The sequence below is a fragment of the Podarcis vaucheri genome (assembly GCF_965113315.1).
Source record: "Podarcis vaucheri genome assembly, chromosome: 12".
In the NCBI taxonomy this organism is placed as follows: Eukaryota; Metazoa; Chordata; class Lepidosauria; order Squamata; family Lacertidae; genus Podarcis; species Podarcis vaucheri.
The window spans coordinates 31,745,961-31,768,191 of NC_138750.1; the positions used below are offsets into that span (position 1 = coordinate 31,745,961).

Consider the following 22,231-nt stretch of genomic DNA (forward strand, 5'->3'; position numbering starts at 1 on the left):
CCCAGGAAAATAGGCTCACGGTGGCATTTTGCTACACTTTTATAAGATGCATCATGATTTTGTTTGTACTTAGCATCACTAATCTTTAAGTACTAATAGTTAGAGCATGAAAGGTCCGCTCCAGTTGGATTGGGAGTGTGTGCAAATGTAAGGAGGAAGGGTTGTTGACCTGGGTCCAGTTATTCCAAATACTTGCAAGCTTTGGGGGAGAGTAGCGGAAACACTGAATCACATACTGAGGTGTTGCAGCCAAGTGTCCATTTCCTACTAGAGAAGCAGGATAAAATTACACAGAATGAGTTGTGTAAAGGATTAGACTTTAGAATAAGAATAAGAATGTATTATTTATACCCCACCCATCTAACTGGGTTGCCCCAGCCACTCTAGGCGGCTTACAACCAAATATAAAACCACAGTAAAACATCAAACATTAAAAAAAACCCTATACAGAGCTGCTGTATATCTGATCTTCTAAAAGTCAGATACTTGATTGTGCCCTTTACATCTGATGGATGTCAAGGAAATCTTAGGCAGTGTATAGAATTTGTATATTCATAACTGTCAGTAAAGTTGGCGTATTCAATGGCTCTGATCTTAAGACTAGGGCTCAACTAATTGGCAAACCTACAGATGAACTGCAACATTTGAACCTGCAAATGGAAGTGCATATGGCTGAATTCTCTTCCATACTCCCCTCTAGCTAGAAAACTAGCAAGTTCTATCTTCGTCTCCACCCACCCATCCATTACATGCCACTTTCTTCTTGGAGGAAGGAGCATTCAATCTGTCAGCCCAAATGCACAGCAGCATGCCTTTGGGCTCATGATAGTATTTGGAGATAAAGCTGTGCCATATTATCCTCTGAATTTACAGGGAAAGGATGAATAAAGTCTCCCCCAAAAGGCATTAAGAGATATCTCTTCTGGTCTGTTAACTTATATACTTGGTAAAAATTCTCCTATATGCAGATGTTAATCACCAGCAGTGGTCAGTTCACTTACTGCCCCCGGAGTCATAATCAAGCTCCCTAAACAGCTACTCTGTTTCCTAGCTTTTCAACCCCCAGAGATTGTGAGCTTAGGAAATTAAAGCCTCTCTAAACTTGGCAGGTAGACATTAAAAAAAAAAAGGGGTTCATGCTGCCAAGTTTATTTTTCATTTGAAAGCATCTCAACCTAAACCTATATGCAGATCAGGAATCTGGCTTACAGCAAACCATGGTCAACTGCTCAATAACCCAACTTCAAACCATAGGCTTGTTTAACTAACAGATGATTTTTATAGCTTTAAATATCACCCCTTCATAGTATGCATTAAGTGCTAAAATGGTAACGTAACTGGATTTTTCCCCCCTGCTTGAAATGATTTTAATTGATGTTTAAAACGCAACAATACCAAGAGCAGCAAAAGAAATGTGTGGGGTTTTTTGTTTTTTAAGAGACAACTGTCGGAGAAAAGCCACATTTATCGAAACTTAATTGTCAGTCTCTCTGGCCTTTTTTCTGGATTGCTGCCAAGGCGTTTCTCTTCGCAGGTGGGCATCTTCTCCCAGTCAACAGTGGCAAACTCCATGACAGATCGCCTCATGGCCCTCACAAGTACAGCATGTTCTGGGTTTTCATACGGAATCCTTCCAAAGAACCAAACAAAAAGCGGGGGGGGGGGGGGAATGAGAAAACTAAAGTTTAAACGTGAATGGATTTGATACTAATATGGCACCCAATGCATAGTAAATATTTTTTATGGTTTACCGTATTTTTCACTCCATAAGATGCACCTGACCATAAGACACACCTAGTTTTTAGAGGGGATATGCAAGAGGGGAAAAAATTATTTAAAGTGAGTGCCGAGAAGAGCCTGTATGCATCCCAGGCTCTGCTCAGCGCTCCCTTTCATTAGCCGCGTGGAGCGTGTCTGTGTGGCGCTTGCAGGCTTTTCCCCAAGGAGGGAGAAGGGACTGACGGGCTGCCCTTCTCCCTCCTCAGGGAAAAGCCCCCAAGAGCCACACACACTCTCCACGCAGCTCTTTAAAGGGAGCGGTGAGCAGAGCCTCCCGCCTGCATTCGCTCCATAAGACGCAGACACATTTCCCCTTACTTTTTAGGAGGGAAAAAGTGTGTCTTATGGAGCGAAAAATACGGTGCAAAAATTTTGTACCTCTTAGTCAAGAAGTAAAGCAAAGTCAGGGGAAACAGAATGGGGGTGATTTCACTACCAATATTTATCTGCAGTCCACCCCCACTTCACAGCTGAGCAACAAGACTCTGCTTCTGTGCCCCACACTTTCCGCACAACTCCGCTGTTTCCTTACTGCTCATCTGTGTGGGTGGAGGAATGGCTTACAGGTGGGGCTGAGATACATGAGAATCCATTCCTCAAGGGCATGTACTCTCAAAATGAATGGATGTGGGGTTTTACGGGGGTGGGGGAGATAACCACCCACATCTACCTCTTCACACACACAGAAACGTTTATGGATGGAAGGAGTCTTGTGTGGAGCCCCATAGTGAATGAGGAGCAAACATGTATCTATAGCCCCCCAACCTCTGCTTAGCCCATGACAAGTGGGGAGGGGAGGGAGATGAGACTACAGCAATGCTCCCTTTCCCCTGCTTCTCAGCAAGAGGGGATTTCACAATTTGCATAAAATTAGAAAGCGGGCTGCAAGCAACCATTTGTCCGCTTCTTATCTAGAGACAGAAATAAAACAGCATTTTCTTGGAGAGTGTTGCATATTGACCAGATAATGTTAAAAAAAAAATAATGCATTTGAGATGTGCTTATTCTACAAGGCCTGTTGGGAAAGGGGTGTTTTTAGTACTGACCACAATTCCCTTTTTCATTAGCAGATTATGTTCACCTCCATGCACAGTAGGCGGTTATTACACACATGGGGGCAATGTGAATGGAGTGGCTGGCTAACCTGTATCTGCCAGCCGGGGATAACACTTCAAGCATCTGATGAAGTGGGCATGATGTATTAGGGCAAAAAAAATCTTTTGTTTTTAAGTTGTTGTTAGACTGGGAGCTTCGTATCTAAATATTAATGGATTAGAAATAAAGGAAAGGCAGATTCTGCTTACTTAACCAGGTGATTTCCAAACTCACAACCTAAAACAAAGATTGGAAAAAGTTACTCAAGTCTGCATAGCCCTTGACATGCAGAATACTGAACAGCTTCAGTCAATTCTAAATTCCACTAGATTCAAATGGCAAGATTTGGCCTAAATGGTTCACTGAGTGAGATAGTTCTTTCTAGTTACTTGCTTACCCTTATATACAGTTAACTTGTGATTGATTTCTCCCTGTGGACAAAATCATTTGCTTCCCATTTGTCACCTGCTTCAACTACACATAACTAAGAAAAAGGCAGCAGCAGGTAGAGGTTTCTAAAGATTTTTGTGCACCGATTAGGAATCTTCAATGGCTGTGGCAGTAGTCACTGGAATACAACTGAAAAGACTAGCCATAAAACTGGAAATCTATGACTTGTGGGCCAAGTTTCGCCTGCCTGCTTGACACCTGACAACACATGTCCATCAAGCTGGGGCTTGGGGAGTTCAGTTCTGCTTGGTTTGGGATGTGCAGGAGAGGTTGCTCACCCACCTAATCCCTGCAGGAAGCAGGATTGAACCTGCCCTCCAGCTGATATATGTAGAATTCAATTCTGCTTGCTCATTTGCTCTTAATATGCCAAACATTGACTGCCAAAGGGGTGGGGTGGGGGGAGTATCTGACCCACCAGGTGAAAAAGCTATAAATGAGAAGGAAAACAACTATATGTATGCAGCACATGCCAAGCCCTTCTTATTTTCAAGCTTTAAAATCTTAAAGACCAATATTAGATATCTGGAAAAGGGAAGTATAGCTGAATTATACAGTAAATACCCTGAGTAATTTAACGATGATTTTCTTCTTCTAAAAGATAACAGCTTTTACTGAGAAGCCTAGAATGACAATGAGTGTAAATCACAGCAAGCCCTCAAAGAATCCCAAGTAGACTGCTAAAAAGCAAGGCAATTATATAATTATGAAAGTCATTTAATGTAAGGAGGCAATGGTTGTTCATCTGATGATGATGATGATGATGATTTTCTTAATCACTGTTAAATACCTGGAGGCAATCTTATCACTTTGGTTGGTGTTAGGCAAAATGATTGCTTGGGCAAAAACGGTTCATCAATTTTCTTCCCAAATCCTATAGAATGAAGCACGAGGGACCGTTCATGGTCATATATATGAACAGCTGATACTCTTTCTTTTGAAGTTACTTCTGTAACATAGGAATAGATGGCATTATCTGGAGCTCAACCAGCTGCTGACATACTACAGTATATTTCTTTATTCTTTAGGTGGGTGACAGCCTAGCACTAAGGGATGTTGCGACTTGTGTGATTTACAGACAGTAGTAGCTTAATGTTTCTAGAGAGGCAGGCTTCTGGTCAGTCAAGAGAGCTCTTTTAGGTGCACCCATGTGTTACCTCTGCTCCCTGTGGAGCTTTTTGACACACCCCCCAAGCTACAGTCTCCCCTGATATATTCCAAACTGCTTTTGAAACTGCCCTATGTCGCTTACAATTGATTTGGTTATGGGAATTGAGAGGACTTCCTATTGCTAGTGTGTGAAAGGTGTTAAATAGGCTCCATAGTCCACCTTGAATAGGCCAGTTTTAGTAAGCATTACATAGGGCTTGTTCCATGAAATTAATGAATTAACTTTGCAAATTAATTTAGCAATGCTGGCTGCTTGTGTTTTCAGCACTGCTTTGTGAATGGCCGCTATGCCTACTTTACAAACATTTAAGTACTTCTGTGATGCTTGGTCTGTACCTTTTGCATTTCGCTGCCTTCTGACCTCACTGTTTATGTTCACACACAACTGCATCCATCAGCAGAGGATAAGAAATCTTTCATGCAACAGATACATGCAATAATAATAATAATTGTACCCTACTCATCTGACTGGGTTGCCCTGCCACTCTTGGTGGCTTCCAAATATATAAAAACAAAATAAAACATTAAACATTAAAAATCTTCCCAATACAGGGCTATCTTCAGATGTCTTCTAAAGTTTGTATAGTTACACATCTCCTTGACATCTGATGGGAGAGCAAATAATAATCATGATAAATCTATGTGTCTTTAAGGAGCAATAAAATGTTGCTTGTGTGGTAATACACGAACAAAGACAACTCCCCTGGAAACTGAAATAAATAAGCTGTTACAATTTCACAATTGCACGTTCATTTCCATGAAGGTTTCTTAAAAGTAGGGCCAGATAATTCTATTAAAGATGAATGATATCCACCCAATTGCAATGTATCCACCCAATACTAAAAAGTATATCTTACAAAATTGATGGCTGCTGAGTAAGGGCACCCACAAATATATTGCTTCTTGTTCAGATATAAAAGCATTAAGTGATTATCCTTCATGTCTATTAAGAAAAGAAAGTGGGGGAGAAACAGTTTCTACCTTTTCTGTCAAACAATGTTACTGAAGGAATGTGGTATATTACGTACAGATGGTATCTGCGATCATGAGACATGGGGTTATTAAACAGGTCTGCAGGAGTTGAAACAAAGAGAACAATGGTCAAAATGACTGAGCAAAGACTTGGCAACCTCCTCCATATTTCAGTAGATACTATACAGACATAATCAACCAGTTTGTATTCACAAAGCACCTCCTTCCTGAACGTTGTGGCCCATTGTGAGGTACATGAAAAAAGATCTGTAACAAATGCCTTTTTGCCACTTGTTATGAGTCTTGGAAGTTCTTGTTTGTTCTTTATGATTAACCAGAAAGATTCTGATACTCTGATCCTGGCCAAAGGGGCAAATCACATCTTATTATGCAGATTGCTGGTTATCATTCCATTAGAAAAAGTGACTAGCAGGAATTAGGTGTCTGGGATTTTATCAAAATCATTGGTCTTGTGACTGAAATGCTTCAGAATTCAATGCAGGTAAGTCATCTGCGTGGGACGCGGGTGGCACTGTGGGTTAAACCGATCAGAAGGTCAGTGGTTCGAATCCCCACAAAATGGAGTGAGCTCCCTTTGCTTGGTCCCTGCTCCTGCCAACCTAGCAGTTCGAAAGCACATCAAAGTGCAAGTAGATAAATAGGTACCACTCCAGCGGAAAGGTAAATGGTGTTTCCATGCACTGCTCTGGTTTGCCGGAAGCGGCTTAGTCATGCTGGCCACATGACCCAGAAGCTGTACGCCAGCTCCCTCGGCGAGATGAGTGTCACAACCCCAGAGTTGTCCACGACTGGACCTAATGGTCAGGGGTCCCTTTACCTTTAAGTCATCTGCAGTCTCCTCCATACCCTAAACTCATCACATAACTATCTTATGTGATTCTCTATTGCTGCATTGCACAGTATAAAAGAAATGCTGATAAGTGTGTAATACCGGCAGAATACTGCAGGCCATGACATTTCCCTGGTAGAGCACATGAAGTGGCCGCCATCTCTCTCTAAGCACACAATGGTCTTTGCTTTCAGCCTACTCAGATTAAAGAGCTTTCCATCTGTTCACTATATGATTTCTACTCCAGTGGGGAGTTTCCCTTCGACAAAGTGTAGGATCATTGCAATGAAACTAATAAATAGAGTTGGGTAGATAACACAACCCTGTTTAACACATGATCCCACACTGAATGGTGCACTTTGAGAGCCACTGTGATCTGCAATTGTTGCTGTCATGTTTTCATGGAGGAGACAAAGGATGTTCACAAATTTATCTGGGCAGCCGATTTTCAAAAGGGCAGTCCATGGGGCATTATGATTTACATTGTTGAAGGCCTTAGTTAGGTCAATAAAGGCCATATACAGGGTTTGGTTTTGTTCTCTGCAATTTTCTTGAAGCTGTCAAGCAGTGAAAAATCATGTCCACTGTCCCCCTAGAAGGTCGAAAACCATTTTCGGATTCAGAAAGGGTAGCCTCTGTTATTGTTAGGAGATAGTTTGCTAAGATGCTTGCAAGAGTTTTGCCGTCCGCAGCTAATAAAGAGATGCCTTCATAGTTTCGACAATCCGTTCTATCACCTTTTAAAAAATATATACAGGTGTATATTTATATATATATACCTGTACTCATTCATAATCTCACAGATCTATTTTGGGCCAGCTGGACTTTCCAGGCTATTTTCAAAGGCAGCATCACATATAACACAGTACAGTTATCTAAGCAGGAGATTATCGAAGCTTAGATAACTGCTGCAAGCTTATCTCTACCCAGATAGGGTCGTAATTGGTATATCCAATGAAACAGAAATAACACTCTCTCTCCCTATGAGGCTAACCTGTGTTGGATCACGGAGCATCCTCAAACTGCAAACTTTCTTCCTTAGAAGAAGTGCAACCCCGTTCAAAACAGGCTGAAGATTATTTAATTACGCAGATAAATCACCCACAAAGTAAATGATAGCAAAGTCCTTCTCCTGGCCACATGGGGAGGACGAGAGGGAAGGAGGAAGGGTGAAAGCACAAGATTTTGCTGAAGCTTGTTTCTACTCACACACATAGTGCTAAACCATGTTTTAATATTAATTGTGAACCACCTCATTATGCTACTCCATTAGTCTCATGGCAGAGGGGGGAAAGCTTTAAAACACTGCCAGAGAAGCAACTCAGTAGTGAGGCACATTAGTGACTTGTGCTTTGGGAAGACACTTTCAATATATCAGTGATTTCTTTTAATAATGACAATATCGGGATAAAAAACGTAATCTATCTTTTTTTCTGGCCATATCCTGAAAAATCTCGTTCATCTATTTTTGTGACTTCTTTCCTCGCTCAAAAATAAATCATGGTAATCGATTGCATGCAAAGAACCACTAGATGGCAGTAGTAGAAAGAACACTACTTTTATGGCTATGAAGTAGAGATTTAATCATCTCTGTAGAAATAATCTCATCACTTTGAATAGTGTACAGAGCCTAAAACTTCCGTATACAAGAATATCAGAAGGCCTTTATACAAATCTATGGAGTAACTGCAGTCGAAATGCTGTCTAAAGTGTTGGTTGCCGCACCTCGAAAAAGGAGGTTATAGAGCTGGAAAAGGGGGACAGTCAAAATGATCAATGGGGCAAGTCCTCTTTAAGGAAGGTTTACAACATTGGAGGCTTTTTCATTCAGTAAAAAAGCAAGCAAGAAAGGGACATGGTAGAGGTGTGCATAATTTGGAGAAATTATACAACCTTCCCCCCTCTCATAATACCAGACAAGAGGAAATACTTCACTCAGCATATTGTTGAAGCATGGATTTTTTACCGGCGCGCTGGCTGCCATCTTGGATGCCTTAAAACATGGGGCCAGATCCAGCCCAATCGCCTTCCAAATCCGGCCCATGGATGGTCTGGGAATCAGTGTGTTTTTACATGAGTAGAATGTGTCCTTTTATTTAAAATGCATCTCTGGGTTATTTGTGGGGCCTGCCTGGTGTTTCTACACGAGCAGAATGTGTGCTTTTGTTAAAAATGCATCTCTGGGTTATTTGTGGGGCAAAGGAATTCGTTCATTTCTTTTCTTCCAAAATATAGTCCGGCCCCCCACAAGGTCTGAGGGACAGTGGACCGGCCCCCTGCTGAAAAAGTTTGCTGACCCCCTGCTTTAAAAAGTATCACAGGCCTCTGAATGCCATTTGCCAAGGACAATGAGAAGGGGGCGCTGTTGTGCTCCTCTCCTGCTAGTGAGCCTCTCAAAGGCATCAAGCTGGCCACTGTGAGAATGGAAAGCTGGAATGGAAAGGTCTTTGACAAAGGAGCCAACACTGAAGGGCCAAAGTTCCTTTGCCACACACCCCCAATAAAATATTTGAGGCCCCCTCCCCCCAAAAGTTGATATTGTTGCCATTAAGAACACAAGGAGAAATGTGACTGGGCCATTAAAGAACAATTGACCATGCAGATGCTGTTCTTTCCCCCAGATGTGTGTTAGTTAGCAGAAGACAAAAGCAGAGATGAGAGGGGGAGGTTGCCAGGGTAAATGTGGGGCGCGATGTCATCACAGGAAGAGAGGGTGTCCTTTTGCAACAGGTTTTTGGAGCAGGGGTTTCTGGGAAGAAGGAGAAGGACATGGACAGAACGCCATGTGGGACTGAAGGGCAGCGTCCCGTCCCCCCCTTGGGATATAATTGCTGTGAGCTCTCCCTCCATAAAACTCAGGTGTAAACATGTGTCAATAAACTGTATGTCTAAGATACTACAGCATCATTTCCCCCAAGGAAACACAAACCCTGGTTAAGTGCCAAGACCCCTGGAATCCCTTGCTACCACTCGGCAGACTTGGGGTGGCCTATAACAATATTAAATACCTCTATTAATTACTTTACTGAGGCATTAAATTAGTTCCTGCTTCTTAAAAGTTCTGAAAGCCCTGGTATGATCTATGAGCACATTCCTTTAGGGAGGGAAAAGAACCTGAGAAAGATTGCTTACACTTTCACTTTCAACAGGTTAACAGTGTATAATCCTACTTCCCTGAAGGCGATTTGAATGCAGCAACGCTTAGTGGCGCCAGCACCGTCTTGTTTATCTTAATATGAAATTTCAGAGTCTCAAGCATTTTCATCTACCCCTTGCTCTGTCAGTAACGTAAAATAAAACAAATGCAGACACTAGTTAAAACTGATACTGGTATGTTCAATTAGAGAATCTTATTTGCTCAGCAAAAAGCATTTCCAAAAAAAAAGGCTAATATATCTTATTCAATCCTTCTCCTCAAAATGATCTGTTTTCTACTAAATATATGTGTGGGTCCTATCAATGCTGTGCTGCATGGGGAGGAAAAAGAGAGAGAGAGAGAGAGAGAGAGAAAGGTGGATGATTACTTAAGGTCTGCAGATGTTGCATTCCTTGAAGCTCTTTCACAGTTTTCTCCAGGGTTTTCAGGTGATTGTTGTGAAGCATCAGGATTCGCAACACATGAATATGTTTCAGAGCACCTAAAATGACACCAACAATTAATAAAATAATGCCTTACTTATTTTGTTTCTTCAGTTTGTTACATCTCCTTATCTTACCCAGTGACTTACAACCAAAAGCCAAATGAACAAAAAAACCACAACCCCATATGGATACATTCGAACCAAAACACATTAAACATTAAAAAAACATCCAACCCACTTCTAAAAGGTCACAGGTAGTTAAAAGGCTGAAAGCCTGGTTAGAAAGTAAAGTTTTTGAAGGGAGCCTAAAGATATCTAAGGCAAACCTCCCTTTGTAGAGCACGCCACAAACAGGGAGCCACCACAGAAAAGGCCCATTCTCATGTTCCCTGTCTGGACCTGTCATGGAGGCGGCACATGAAGATGGGATGAATTCATACGGAGTAAATTCATATGGGGACAGGCAATCCTTGAGGTATTGTGGTCCTGAGCTCTTTTAAAACTTTATAGGTCAAAACCAACAATTTGAATTGGGCCTGGAAGCTAATTGGCAGCCAGTGCAGTCAAGCCAGAATTGGTGTTATGTTTTCAAACCATCTTGTCCCAGTGAGAAACATGGTCACTGGATTCTGCCCTAGCTGAAGTTTCTGAACCATCTTCAGAGACAGTCCCACATATAACACATTGCGGTAATCTAACCCAGAGGCTATCAGAGCATAAACAACAGAAGTTCGGCTATCACTGTCCAGATAAAGGCGCAGCCGGCCCATCAATTGAATCTGAAGGAAGGCACTCCACACCAGAAAAATGCCCGGGCTCTGTACACACTCCTTCAGTGAGAGTGTAACCCCATCAACCTCCCAGCCATCAGAGCTAGGGAGCCACCAACTAATAGGACCTCAATTTATCTGAACTGAGCTTCAGTTTATTGACTATCATCTAATTCTTTACTGAGGCAAGACAACCGTTTAGCACATCCACTGTCTCACCTGCAGATGTAAAGGAGAAGTAGAGCTGTGTGTCATCAGCATATTGCCAACAACATGCTCCAAAACTCTGGATGACCTCACTCAGTGATTAAGCAGCATGAGGGATAAAATTGAGCCCTGAGAAACCCCACACTGAAGGCTCCACGGGGCCAAAGAACATTCCCCAAGCATCACCCTCTGGAAGCACCCTTTGCAAAGTGTGGCTACCCACCTCCAACTCAGGCAACTGCTCCAGAAGGACACCATGGTCAATGGTATCAAAAGCTGCTGAGAGGTCAAGGAGAATTAAACAGGGACACATTTCCTCTCTCTCCTGACAAAGGTCATCATACAGGCTGACCAAAGCGGTTTCTGTGCCAAAACCACGGCTAAACCCTGATTGAAATTGATCTGGAAAATCAGTTTCCTCCAAGAGCACCTGGATCTGTTCCACAGCCACTCACCCAAGAACCGTATCCAAGAAGGGGAGGTTGGCAACTGGCTGGGAATTATTTAGGTTTTCTGAATTCCAAAAACTAGAAAATAAGAGAGAAGCAGGGAAAGTGCACTTAAGGGGAAATAACTCGCTTATCAATCACAGCTTTGATTTCATTGATTGCTTGATTGGCTAAAAAGACTGACAGTCAAGAGCAGCCAGGCTGGGCCATTTCACAGAAATTGCTTAGAAGGATACTTGCACATTTTGCTTCATAACTTTCATACACTCATAGAATCATAGAGTTGGAAGGGACCCCAAGCCCTCTTTCTAGAGGCATTTTTCTGTTTTCATGAAGACCACTCGTCTTATTTCCAGGACTTCTTGCAGTCTATTTCAACCAAATTTAACACATATACGCTCACAGGAATCGCTCCTGGTTCAAAAGAGATTATGTTGACGCCATACCTGATATATCTCGGATTTCATTATTGTTGAGGTACAGTTCTGTCAAGCAGCAGTTATGCTTCAACATAGTTAGATTCTGAATCTGAATTATGAGAATTAGAAAAATAGGTTCATGTGATTTTATTGGTGAAGAACTATACCTTATATGCTATCTTTGTGGGTTTAAATAGGCCTGTGAAATATCCCATATAACAGACTAAAAGCATAATAGGCCCCAAAATGCACAGTATAGAAATGTTCTTTTCCTCTATATTAAGCATCTACCTATAACATGTTTTTGCATGTCATATGATTGCCATACTGTTGAAATTAGTAAACATAACTAAGTTAGGTCCATTAATTTCAGCAGGTCTGCTCTTAGTAAAACTTCACTGAATGCCACCCAGTGTGCTGAAACGTCAGCCATTTTACCCTCTTCATCCTTTGTCCTGAAGTGGCACAAACTACATACAGCTGGAAAAGGAGAGCTTCAGCAAAGGATACATAGTCTGCTAATACTTAATCTGCTACATATTATAAGTACTAATATTAGTATTAATTAAATTTATATTCTGACCTTCATCAAAAAACTACAGGGTAGTTTACATCACAGAATACAAATGTCAATACATAACCTAATATTTATACAATGTATAATTTATGCAATCAAACATCAAAACAGTTATGTAAACATCAAAACAGTTATGTAAACACAGTAATAGTAGAATACATATTCTCAGAAAATACAGAGCGTTAGAGCATTAAACAAGGATCAGGTAGAATGCATATTTTATTTACTAAATTTCTATCATGCCATTCCTCCCAAAGAAATCTGAGGCACCTTTAACAATGACGCAGTTCTCACAAACTGTGGAAGTGAGAAGCTGGTCCCAGCACATGGGCTGAAGGGAAAGATGCAGCAAGCTTGCTGAACTTAGCCATGCTCAGTGGCCTGTAAACCACCTTGAACTGCATCATGGAAATGGTAGATGTAATAAAATGTTTGCGTGTGTGAGTGAGAGCGCTCATAGATTTTCTGTATCCAATAAATGTGGTGTTCTTACTTTTCTCCCATCCAACAGTCTCACTCTTTTGCTTTAAAAATATATATAATATCCATCTCTTATGCTCTTTATCCACCTCACAAGTCTTTCTGCATCCTATATTTCATGTTTAGGTTATCTTTCCCCTCCCCTTCCGCACTCCCTGGTACGTTATGTCTATTCCTCCACCAGCAACAGCTCACAAGACTTCCACACTCTCAGCCTTTCAACTTTCCACAGGTATGGGAAACAAGCAACAGGTATTTGGAATCAATCCAAGGGGTGCACAAGCAAGCAAGCAAGCAAGCAAGCAAGCAAGCATAGAGGTGGCCCTACATTGTAAAGGCCTGAGCTGTACAAAGAAGCTGTCTGCTTGCTAGCATACTGAAAGATGCAAAACATTGTAATAACGGCAGCCTTTCAACATGGTTGACATTATATGGCATGCGATTACTCTTAGCCCAAGGCAATAAAACCTGTATGTTCTCCCAAATTATATGGAATTTTACAGTATCTTTTCCTAGCCTTAGAAATGTATGTATGTATTTACAGTCATACGTGAGTAGCCAGTGACAGAAGCTGTGGCTATTGTGTGACTTTCAAAAAGCCGTCCGTCTGCCTATTTATTCTTCTTGATTCATTGTTATAACATGTATTCATGTTTCTGCTTTTAAACTTGAATATATTCTGCCCTGAGAGTCCAAGGAGTGCACCTGCCTCACTCAATGTTCAGTCTCAAATGGGGGCACCAAATAGCTCTGAACTGCAAAGGATGGTGTTTGTGGCTCACCAGGGGTTGGGAGCAAATGGCTCTGGGAAAATACCCAAGGGCAAATTGTCCCTGCCTCAGCAATACAGAAGCAGAGGAAGCTGCTGAAAGTATCTGACAAATGTCAAATCATTTGTCCCCAGAGTTCAGGATTGTTTGCACTGACCAGCAATTTCACATGGGAGTTTTTCCATCCCTTAGAGCCCTTTCTCCCAACCATATGGTGATACTTGTACAGTGGTGCCTTGGTTCTCAAACACCTTGGTACTCAAACAACTTGGAATTCAAACACTGCAAACCGAGAAGTAAGTGTTCCGGTTTGCGAACTTTTTTCAGAAGCCAAACGTGCTCTGTTTTTAGCGTTATGCTTCCGATTTGAGTGCCACGCTTCCGTTTTGAGTGTTATGCTGAGGTCTGTCTGTTTTTGCTATTTCTTCTGCATTTTTGTTTTTGCAGCTCTTTTTGTTTTGTTTTTATGACTGTGTGGAACCCAGTTCAGCTACTGACTGATTGATTGATTGTGTGACTTCAGTACCGGTACATTGTTTATTGCTTTCATTTTATGGATCAGTGGTCTCGTTAGATAGTAAAATTCATGTTAAATTGCTGTTTTAGGGGTTGTTTTTAAAAGTCTGGAACGGATTCATCCAGTTTGAATTACTTTCTATGGGAAAGCATGCCTTGGTTTTGGAACACTTTGGTTTTGGAATGGACTTCTGGAACGGATTAAGTTTGAGGATCAAGGTACCACTGTACTAGTACTAAACACACAGCCAAAATTTGATTCCATTCTGGCAGTTAGGCATATGTTTAAATCTCTTTTCTTGAAATGAATGGGGCTGCATTTTAGCTTGGGACCCAGTCTATAAATTCAACAAATTCTAAGCTTTTTTTTAAAAAAAAATTGCTACAAAATCCCCCATTACTTTTTACTTCCAAAAATAAAGTCAAAAGTGTAAAAAATAATGTAAACTTTATATTTATTACCTTATTATTATTTAGCCACAAATGGCTTAATATCCGGAACTGTGATAAATCAGGGATTTCTTTTAATCCTCTGAAACAAAAGTTATATAACTTCAGTTGTTAATACCCACTTTAATATACTATTATGCATCAGAAATAAGCACTGAAGCAGTTATGTAATTCCATCAGTAACAGCTGCTTTTTGATTCAATGTGCTCACGTACTGTTGGCAGTAAGCAATCCTCTTTTGTCAGAAAAGCATATACAGTGGTACCTCGCAAGACGAATGCCTCGCAAGACAAAAAACTCGCTAGACGAAAGGGTTTTTTGTTTTTTGAGCTGCTTCGCAAGACGATTTTCCCTATGGGCTTGCTTCGCAAGACGGAAACGTCTTGCAAGTTTGTTTCCTTTTTCTTAACACCGTTAATACAGTTGCAACTTGACTTCGAGGAGCAACTCATAGAACGCGGTGTGGTAGCCTTTTTTGAGGTTTTTAAAGACTTTGGTGATTTTTGAAGCTTTTCCAAAACTTTCCTGACACCGGGCTTCACAAGATGAAAAAAATCACAAGACGACAAAACTCGCGGAACGAATTAATTTCGTCTTGTGAGGCACCACTGTATAGTACTGCTTATGAAGTAATACAGTGGTACCTCTAGTTACGAACTTAATTCGTTCCGGAGGTCTGTTCTTAACCTGAAACTGTTCTTAATTAGAGGCGTGCTTTCGCTAATGGGGCCTCTTGCTGCGGCTGCACCGCCAACACATGATTTCCGTTCTCATTCTGGGGCAAAGTTCTCAACTCGAGGTAACTCTTCCAGGTTAGCGGAATTTGTGACCTGAAGCGTCTGAAACCTGAGGCATTTGTAACTTGAGGTACCACTGTATATGGAAATTCATTCGCACCCAGTGGTTGCTGAGCATCTAAAGTAGTAAATAAATGACTTTTGTTAAGTACCAACAGTTCTCAGTCTCCACAATTTTACCTCGTATTTGGTGAGGAACACAAGTATCAGTGGTTGACTTCAGATGATCATGTATCAGCTTGGTTAGCAGCTTTGGAACAAGCCAGGATATAATATAATGGTTTAATATTCTGGCTTCTTCTGAAGCTGATAATCTGGGTTGTTTTGCTTGTTGTGGATGAAACAAAAACCGTAGTTAATTAGAGACTTAATGGTCTGAGTGATCACACTGCAAAGCAACTGAGTGCATGGGGAAAATGTCCATTCATATATTAACATTAGCACTCTTCAGGTGTGAGACGAGCAGCAAGGGTCCTTCTCTTATATGTTGGCATCACAATTACCATCACAGTAAGTTAGAGGGGCCTCTTTTGAAGCGGGGAGCTTCCTGTACTCATAAAAGCCCAGCCTCCTCCACCCATGACTGCTGTTGGTGAAAACAAAAGAAGTTGAGATCTTCCATGTACCTCAGATCTTCCATGACACATTTGGCCCTAAGTGGTTATCGAAAAAGAAAAATATATCCATATATTGCAGCTATTTCTCAACGTTCTTTCCATTTGTCATGATCAATGTATATTAAAGATGGGGAGGGGAAAGCTATTAACCATTTGGGGTGAGGAAATAGCTGGAGATGTATTGCTTCCCACCTAACAGGAACTAGATGATGTGGTGAATGAACACTTGTCTTCTATTTGGTCTGCTGCCAAGCCTAAAGAGCCTGTCAAACAATGGCAAAGGAAGTCTAGTGTGATTGGTTTGATCTCTCTAGAGAAAAAGAAAAACCCGGAACAGATACTCTGCAATACTGCATTCTGTTACGGCACAGATTCTTGGCAATGTTGCCATGGCTTAAAGGACTCTTCACAAAACTTGACATACCTGGGCAAAATTCTCAATCCCATGAAGTTTTTATTTATAAAATGCTGGAGCTCTGCACAATGCACACACAACAATCACTTTTCCTTATTGACTTCTATCCACATGCAAGTTATCTCCTATTTCTCTCTCCTAAACTTTAAACTTATTTTTAATTGGCTTCATCCCCCCCCCGCCCCATATCTCCAGGCCTACCCTTTTGATGAACAGACTGCAGCCCTTAAACCCTAGAGTTTTAGACTGCAGCCCTTAAACTCTAGAGACATTCTACTGAAATAAATAGAACATATATGGAGAAACTCATCTGAGAATTGCACCCAAAGGCATTACATTTCTTCCAAGGAGAGTTTAATTCCAGTAATTTTTTTAACCTGCCTCTTTATGCAGGTCTTTCTAGTCTTTGCATGCCCTTTGGGCCTCCAGCATTCTTTTCCAATTTACAACTAAACTAATCAATTTCCTCAAGATGACAGCTTTCTCAGAAGCAGAATTTCCTGTGCTTCATTAACAGTACTGGAGGATTTTAATGCACAGACTTAAATATTTATTAGCTTTTTATAGCAGCTCCGCTCCAATCAACACAACACAACACAGTTTAGAAGTAATGTTGCAAGCTATGGTTTGGGAGGTGTGGAAACAGCCATGCTCTGGTTATTTGGTCCTTTCTTCCCCTTGTATGGGCAGATACAATGAACTGCTTCCTGCTTAGCATATGCCTGAACTGCAAAGCAGAAGCAAATCATGGTGAGCAATTATGATTTGGAGGGAAACTACAAATCAGTTTGCTGGTTTGGATGTGCAAACTCTGGCCTAGATTCAACATTCTCTGACTGCTAGTCCAACCCCTACTGTGTTATGGTAAGGACGATAATAATGCCTGCGCAATATGCCAGCTTCCTGCGCCTTCTCTTGTGCAAACCATTCTGCTAGCACAATTTGTAATCACTAAGGGAATTCTGACATTTAGCCTTTTCTAAGATGAGACCTATGGGATGTGGGTGGCGTTGTGGTCTAAACCACTGAAACTCTTGGGCTTGCCAATCGGAAGGTCGGCAGTTTGAATCCCCGCAATGGGGGTGATGTCCCGTTGCTCGGTCCCAGCTCCTGCCCACCTAGCAGTTTGAAAGCATGTCAACGTGCAAGTAGATAAATAGGTACCACTCCGGCAGGAAGGTAAACGGTGTTTCCATGTGCTTTTCTGGCTTTCCCAGAAGCGGCTTAGTCATGCTGGCCACATGACCTGGAAAAACTGTCTGCGGACAAATGTCAGCTCCCTCGGCCAGTAAAGCGAGATGAGTGCTGCAACCCCAGAGTCATTCGCGACTGGACTTTACCTTTACCTTTTTTAAGATGGTCAGGGGTCCTTTACCTTTTATAAGATGAGCGCTAGAGAATGTGCTGGCCTCACAAAATAAAGATTAAAGAATGAAATGGCAACTTACTGGTCCTGGAAACAAACTATTTTATTTTCACAGAACCAAAAAGAAATTCTGTTTTCTATTGCTTAAAGATTAATCAGTCTAAAAATTGATTCTTTTCAGCTGAGCCTAACAGAACAGTGCCTTAAATCAGCAAAAAAGAAGAAGAAGAATATATGGTACTTACTTTTCACCAAGATACAAATCGGTAACTTCATTATTTTTCTTATAGCCGCATATTTTCAACTGTTTTCCTAAAGCCTGGAAACAAATTGTGTGTCAGAAACAATGCACATAATTAAACAAAATATATTCTTATATATAAAAAGAGAAATTGAAATCACAGGATCTCTTTCTCGCCTATGCTTAAATAAAAGAAAGAAAAAATACCTACAGCTATTACATTCCAATTTTTATCCTCCTTACTTCATTTCGCTTCAGTACGTGCCTTACCACATATTTGTGGGGAAGACAGCACTGAATGCCTTGGGGCAACACTGGCTCCTGGAAGATAGAGGAAGAAACATAGATATGAGGATTGCTATATAGCTCTCAGCTATTAATTCTTTGTTTTTCGTGATTAGTCAGTCTAGAGTCATGGGAATTTGGAAGGGAAAAAAAGATTCACTCCTACAAATCATATATTCAAAGCATAGCTATAAGAGTATGGGGGTGGGGAGCCTTGTTAATAAACTCATGGCTGAACATGAGTTTAGGGCCAGTTCATATGATATCATTCTTAATTGGCTGGACGTTTTCTGCCAAAGTTTCTTATCAGACCAGACTGATGCAAGCATGATACTGTTTAAACCAGCTTTAGGATTTCTTGATGTGCTGAACTGCAGCTGGCAGGCAATCTTGCATCGACAGATCAAAACAAAACAAAACCAAGCAACAGAGACATTTAAGACACAGATGTAATCTGCAGTGCTGGCCCACCCATGAGGCAAGGTGCGGTGGCTCCCTTGGGCGGCAGGATCCACAGGGACAGCAGATCTGGCCTCTAAGGAAGGCATTGCCTGCTGCTGCTACAGGGGCAGCGATGGCTGTGGCACGCTCCTCAGAGGCCTCAATTGCAGCCTTTTCAGAAGCCCCCACCCCATGCTGCTTCTACAACACAGGAGGCACTGCTGGTCTCTTCCTCACCCCTGCCATGTCATGAAATTCAAGAAGAAGAAGAAGAAGAAGAAGAAGAAGAAGAAGAAGAAGAAGAAGAAGAAGAAGAGGAGGAGGAGGAGGAAGAGGAGGAGGATGGATTTGCTATCCCACTTTATCACTACCATAAGGAGTCTCTTTTTTTAATTTTAAAAGATTTATTGAAATAATTCAACATTAATACATTTATACATACATATTACAGATACACAAACAAACATACATTTCATACAATCCTTAAAAATATTTATACATACCCACACACAATCCTGCACATAATTCCTTTTCCCACCACTGTCCCTCACCCCTCACCCCACCCTTTGTTAGACTTCCAATCTACTCAATTGCAATTTCTTTCTATTTCTATTACTTTCTTTCACACACTATTAAATCAACTTTCTACTTCTTTTTCTGTTACACATTGTTATCCATATTCTTTGGTATTTCAGTATTTATAACAGAACTAGTTTATTCTAATAGGAGTTCTACTACCCGAAGGAGTCTCAAAGAGGCTAACATTCTCCTTTTCCCTTCCTCCCCCACAACAAACACTCTGTGAGGTGAGTGGGGCTGAGAGACTTCAAAGAAGTGTGACTAGCCCAAGGTCACCCAGCAGCTGCATGTGGAGGAGCATGGACGCGAACCTGGTTCACCAGATTACGAGTCTACCACTCTTAACCAATACACCACACTGGCTCAAGGAAGAAGCTGCTTTACCCTCAGTTGGACCATCCATCTGCCTACCTCAGCAGCCTCTGCACTGATGCACCGTGGCTCCCCAGGCTTTCTCAAAGACCTCTCTCTCCGGCTTGACGGAGGGTGCATAATCTCCCCCTCTGCCAGCCAACCAACCTTCCCCTGGATGCTTCATTCACAAAGGAGGAGAAGCAGAATCCAGCTTGGCTGCCTCTAACTGACATTCTAACTCAACCTTCCTTAAAGACATGGCGGCAGCCTTCCACACTGGCCTCATTCAAACTGTCACACCTGGAACTCGCTTCCGCCTCTTTTCCTTTCACTTTCCTCTGGCATGTTTGCATCAGGCCAGCAGGCGGATATGCTCTCCTACCTTGCAACCACACCTGCCAGCTGGCCTTATAGTTGCTCACTCGGGGGCCAGCCTCTCCACCTGGTTACCCCAGACTGGTGGAGATGAGGACCAGCCTGGCATTTATGGTGAACTCACAAAGCCTTGCCCATGGACATTGCGGTCAGTAGTGGATGAAGGAAAGGAGATACATGCGGAATTAGAAAAAAGGCGCATTTGCAACTGGGGTTATCTTTTCAAGGGGTCTATTGGTGGCATCCCTTTCTACACACCATATGAACACAAAGCTTCTCTGCACGGGGACAGACAAGTGCTGGGAGTCACTCACCTGCTCCCACTCTAGGCTCTTGTTGCAGCTTGAAACAGCCACCATTTTGGAACTGCACTTCCCAGCCAACTATCACAGCAAGGCCAGCCACTGAGAGGCAGGGAAAAGGGAGCAGCAATCATGGAGTGCTTGTGATGAGCTGAGGGAGGGAAGGGTGTTGTTGTTTTGTGGCTGGTATATCAATAGCTCCAACTGTCTTTCCTTCAGGGTGCTGAGCCAACCGTTGAAAAGCAAGTTCTAGTTGTCATATTCTTGGTCATATGTGTTTTGTTGTGTCCTCTGCATCAGATTTATTATTCACTGAATTTATATCTTGCCTTTCCCCACCAGAGGAGTCCAGGGCAGCAAACAGATGCACAATTAACGAAAACTAAAACAAAGAAAAACACTCTAGAATAGTTAAACAGTTCTAAGAACAGTTACAAAGAAAAACAATTGCATTCCTACACAACTGCCTCAGTTCTCCATCCAGGCAAGCCAGAAGTATTACCAGAGTTCAAGGGCACATTTCAGCCAGGCAAAAACACTCGAACAGGGTATGAGGAAGGGCTGATGAAAAATGTGGCCTGGGGAGAATCCCAAGGGACAAATAAATCTGAGGAAAGTGTAATGGAATGAATTACTTATGTGCCTGTATCTCCTTGACCACATTCACACCATATATTTAAAGCACTATGATGCCACTATAAACAATTATGGCTTTCCCCAAAGAATTCTGGGAGCTGTAGTTTGTTGAGGGTGCTGAGAGTTGTTACTCACCTCAGAGAGTTACAATTCCCAGCATTCCCTGTGAAGAAGAGGGATTGCTTATTAGACCACTCTGGGAGTAATAGCTCTGGGAGTGGAATGGGGTCTCCTTACAACTCTCAGCACCCTTAACAAACTACAGCTCCCAGAATCCTTTGGGGGAAGCCATGGTTGCCTAAAGTGGTATCATGGTACTTTAAATGTATGGTATGAATGCAGCCCTTGTCTGTACCTCTGTAAAATAAATGATAAATGGATGGAGCTAAAAATAGTGTCATAGAAATTTAGTTTTCATGGGGATTTAGTATCCATGGTGCCTGTTTTATCAGCAGTTTTCTTTTAAGTATATAAACCATAGCACGTATATCAGTGTATCATGTTTCTTTTCCTTTTTTTAGTTACTAAAGCTACATTAGGTAATTGGAGTGACACGGTCGTCCCATACACCAAGGAAGAACATATGTGACTTTGAAGCACAACTACACATAAAAACGGGGTATTTATTATAGGTCTCACACATGAAAAAAAATATGTTTAGACTAAAATGTGCCAAAACTCTCACTTTAAAACTCTATGGGGACAGATCAAATGATAAAAGAAAAGAATAGAAATAAAGTTTTCATTTCTTATAGGAAAATTACATCACCACTAACATTTCCAACAGCAGGATTAATCACTGAACAGCAGACTTCTAAATGGAGAAGATGCAGCTTTAGGCCTCTGGGAGCAGATGCCTCAGGCTTTGACTTTGAAGTCTTTTTTGACGACATTAAGATGCTTGCTGAAACTTGGGTGCGTAGTGAATGTGTTTCTATTTTCAGCATGGATCACTGCTTAGGTAGTCACACTAAAGACTAGCTCACCTTATAGCTCATCAAAACTAATTTTGGCTCTTCATCTTCAGTGTTTGGAGTATTGGCTCTTTGTCACCACTTGTACACATTATAGGGATAGGGCCTACTTTATTTTGTATAGTAGCTAACTCGCTCAGATTCACATATTACATTCATATATGAAATTGTAGATGAAACAATATTCAGAACAGAAGCATAGCATGGGTTGCCAGTGCCCGGAGCAGGGCAAGTGTTACCCTACCCTGGTGGATTGGGAAGCTGAGGTGGAGCCGTGTGCTGGGGGTCACATGCGGAGCCCGTGAGGCACATGA

At 41.7% G+C, this 22,231-nt stretch overlaps 1 protein-coding gene across 4 annotated transcripts; it reads right to left on the bottom strand.

Moving 5' to 3' along the window:
• Positions 1–1,351: 1,351 nt before the first annotated feature.
• LRRC72 (leucine rich repeat containing 72) lies at positions 1,352–19,857 on the bottom strand. 4 transcript variants are annotated; one of them, XM_082194005.1, is made up of 10 exons: positions 19,688–19,845; positions 17,976–18,049; positions 15,978–15,997; positions 14,548–14,637; positions 11,770–11,851; positions 9,841–9,954; positions 5,476–5,565; positions 4,115–4,273; positions 3,084–3,111; positions 1,352–1,630 (listed from the first exon to the last, which is right to left on the bottom strand). In XM_082194005.1, the coding sequence occupies exons 2-10, from the start codon at positions 18,004–18,006 to the stop codon at positions 1,465–1,467; spliced, it is 780 nt and encodes a 259-aa protein (XP_082050131.1). In that variant the 5' UTR covers positions 18,007–18,049; positions 19,688–19,845; the 3' UTR covers positions 1,352–1,464. The 4 variants fall into 4 exon arrangements, with proteins under 4 accessions (XP_082050131.1, XP_082050130.1, XP_082050129.1 ...); XM_082194004.1 differs by lacking the exon at positions 15,978–15,997 and having other exon boundaries at positions 4,115–4,198; positions 14,548–14,617; positions 19,688–19,856; XM_082194003.1 differs by lacking the exon at positions 15,978–15,997 and having other exon boundaries at positions 14,548–14,617; positions 19,688–19,853.
• Between the last annotated feature and the right edge of the window lie 2,374 nt (positions 19,858–22,231).

Coding starts and splice junctions, on each gene's coding strand:
- LRRC72 (XM_082194003.1), bottom strand. CDS start 19,768: ATGCACCCTCCGTCAAGCCGGAGAGAGAGGTCTTTGAGAAAGCCTGGG. Junction 18,050..19,687: donor TCAGTGCAGAGGCTGCTGAG/GTAGGCAGATGG, acceptor ATTTGTTTCCAG/GCTTTAGGAAAACAGTTGAA. Junction 1,631..3,083: donor TTTGGAAATCACCTGGTTAA/GTAAGCAGAATC, acceptor GTTCTTTGGAAG/GATTCCGTATGAAAACCCAG.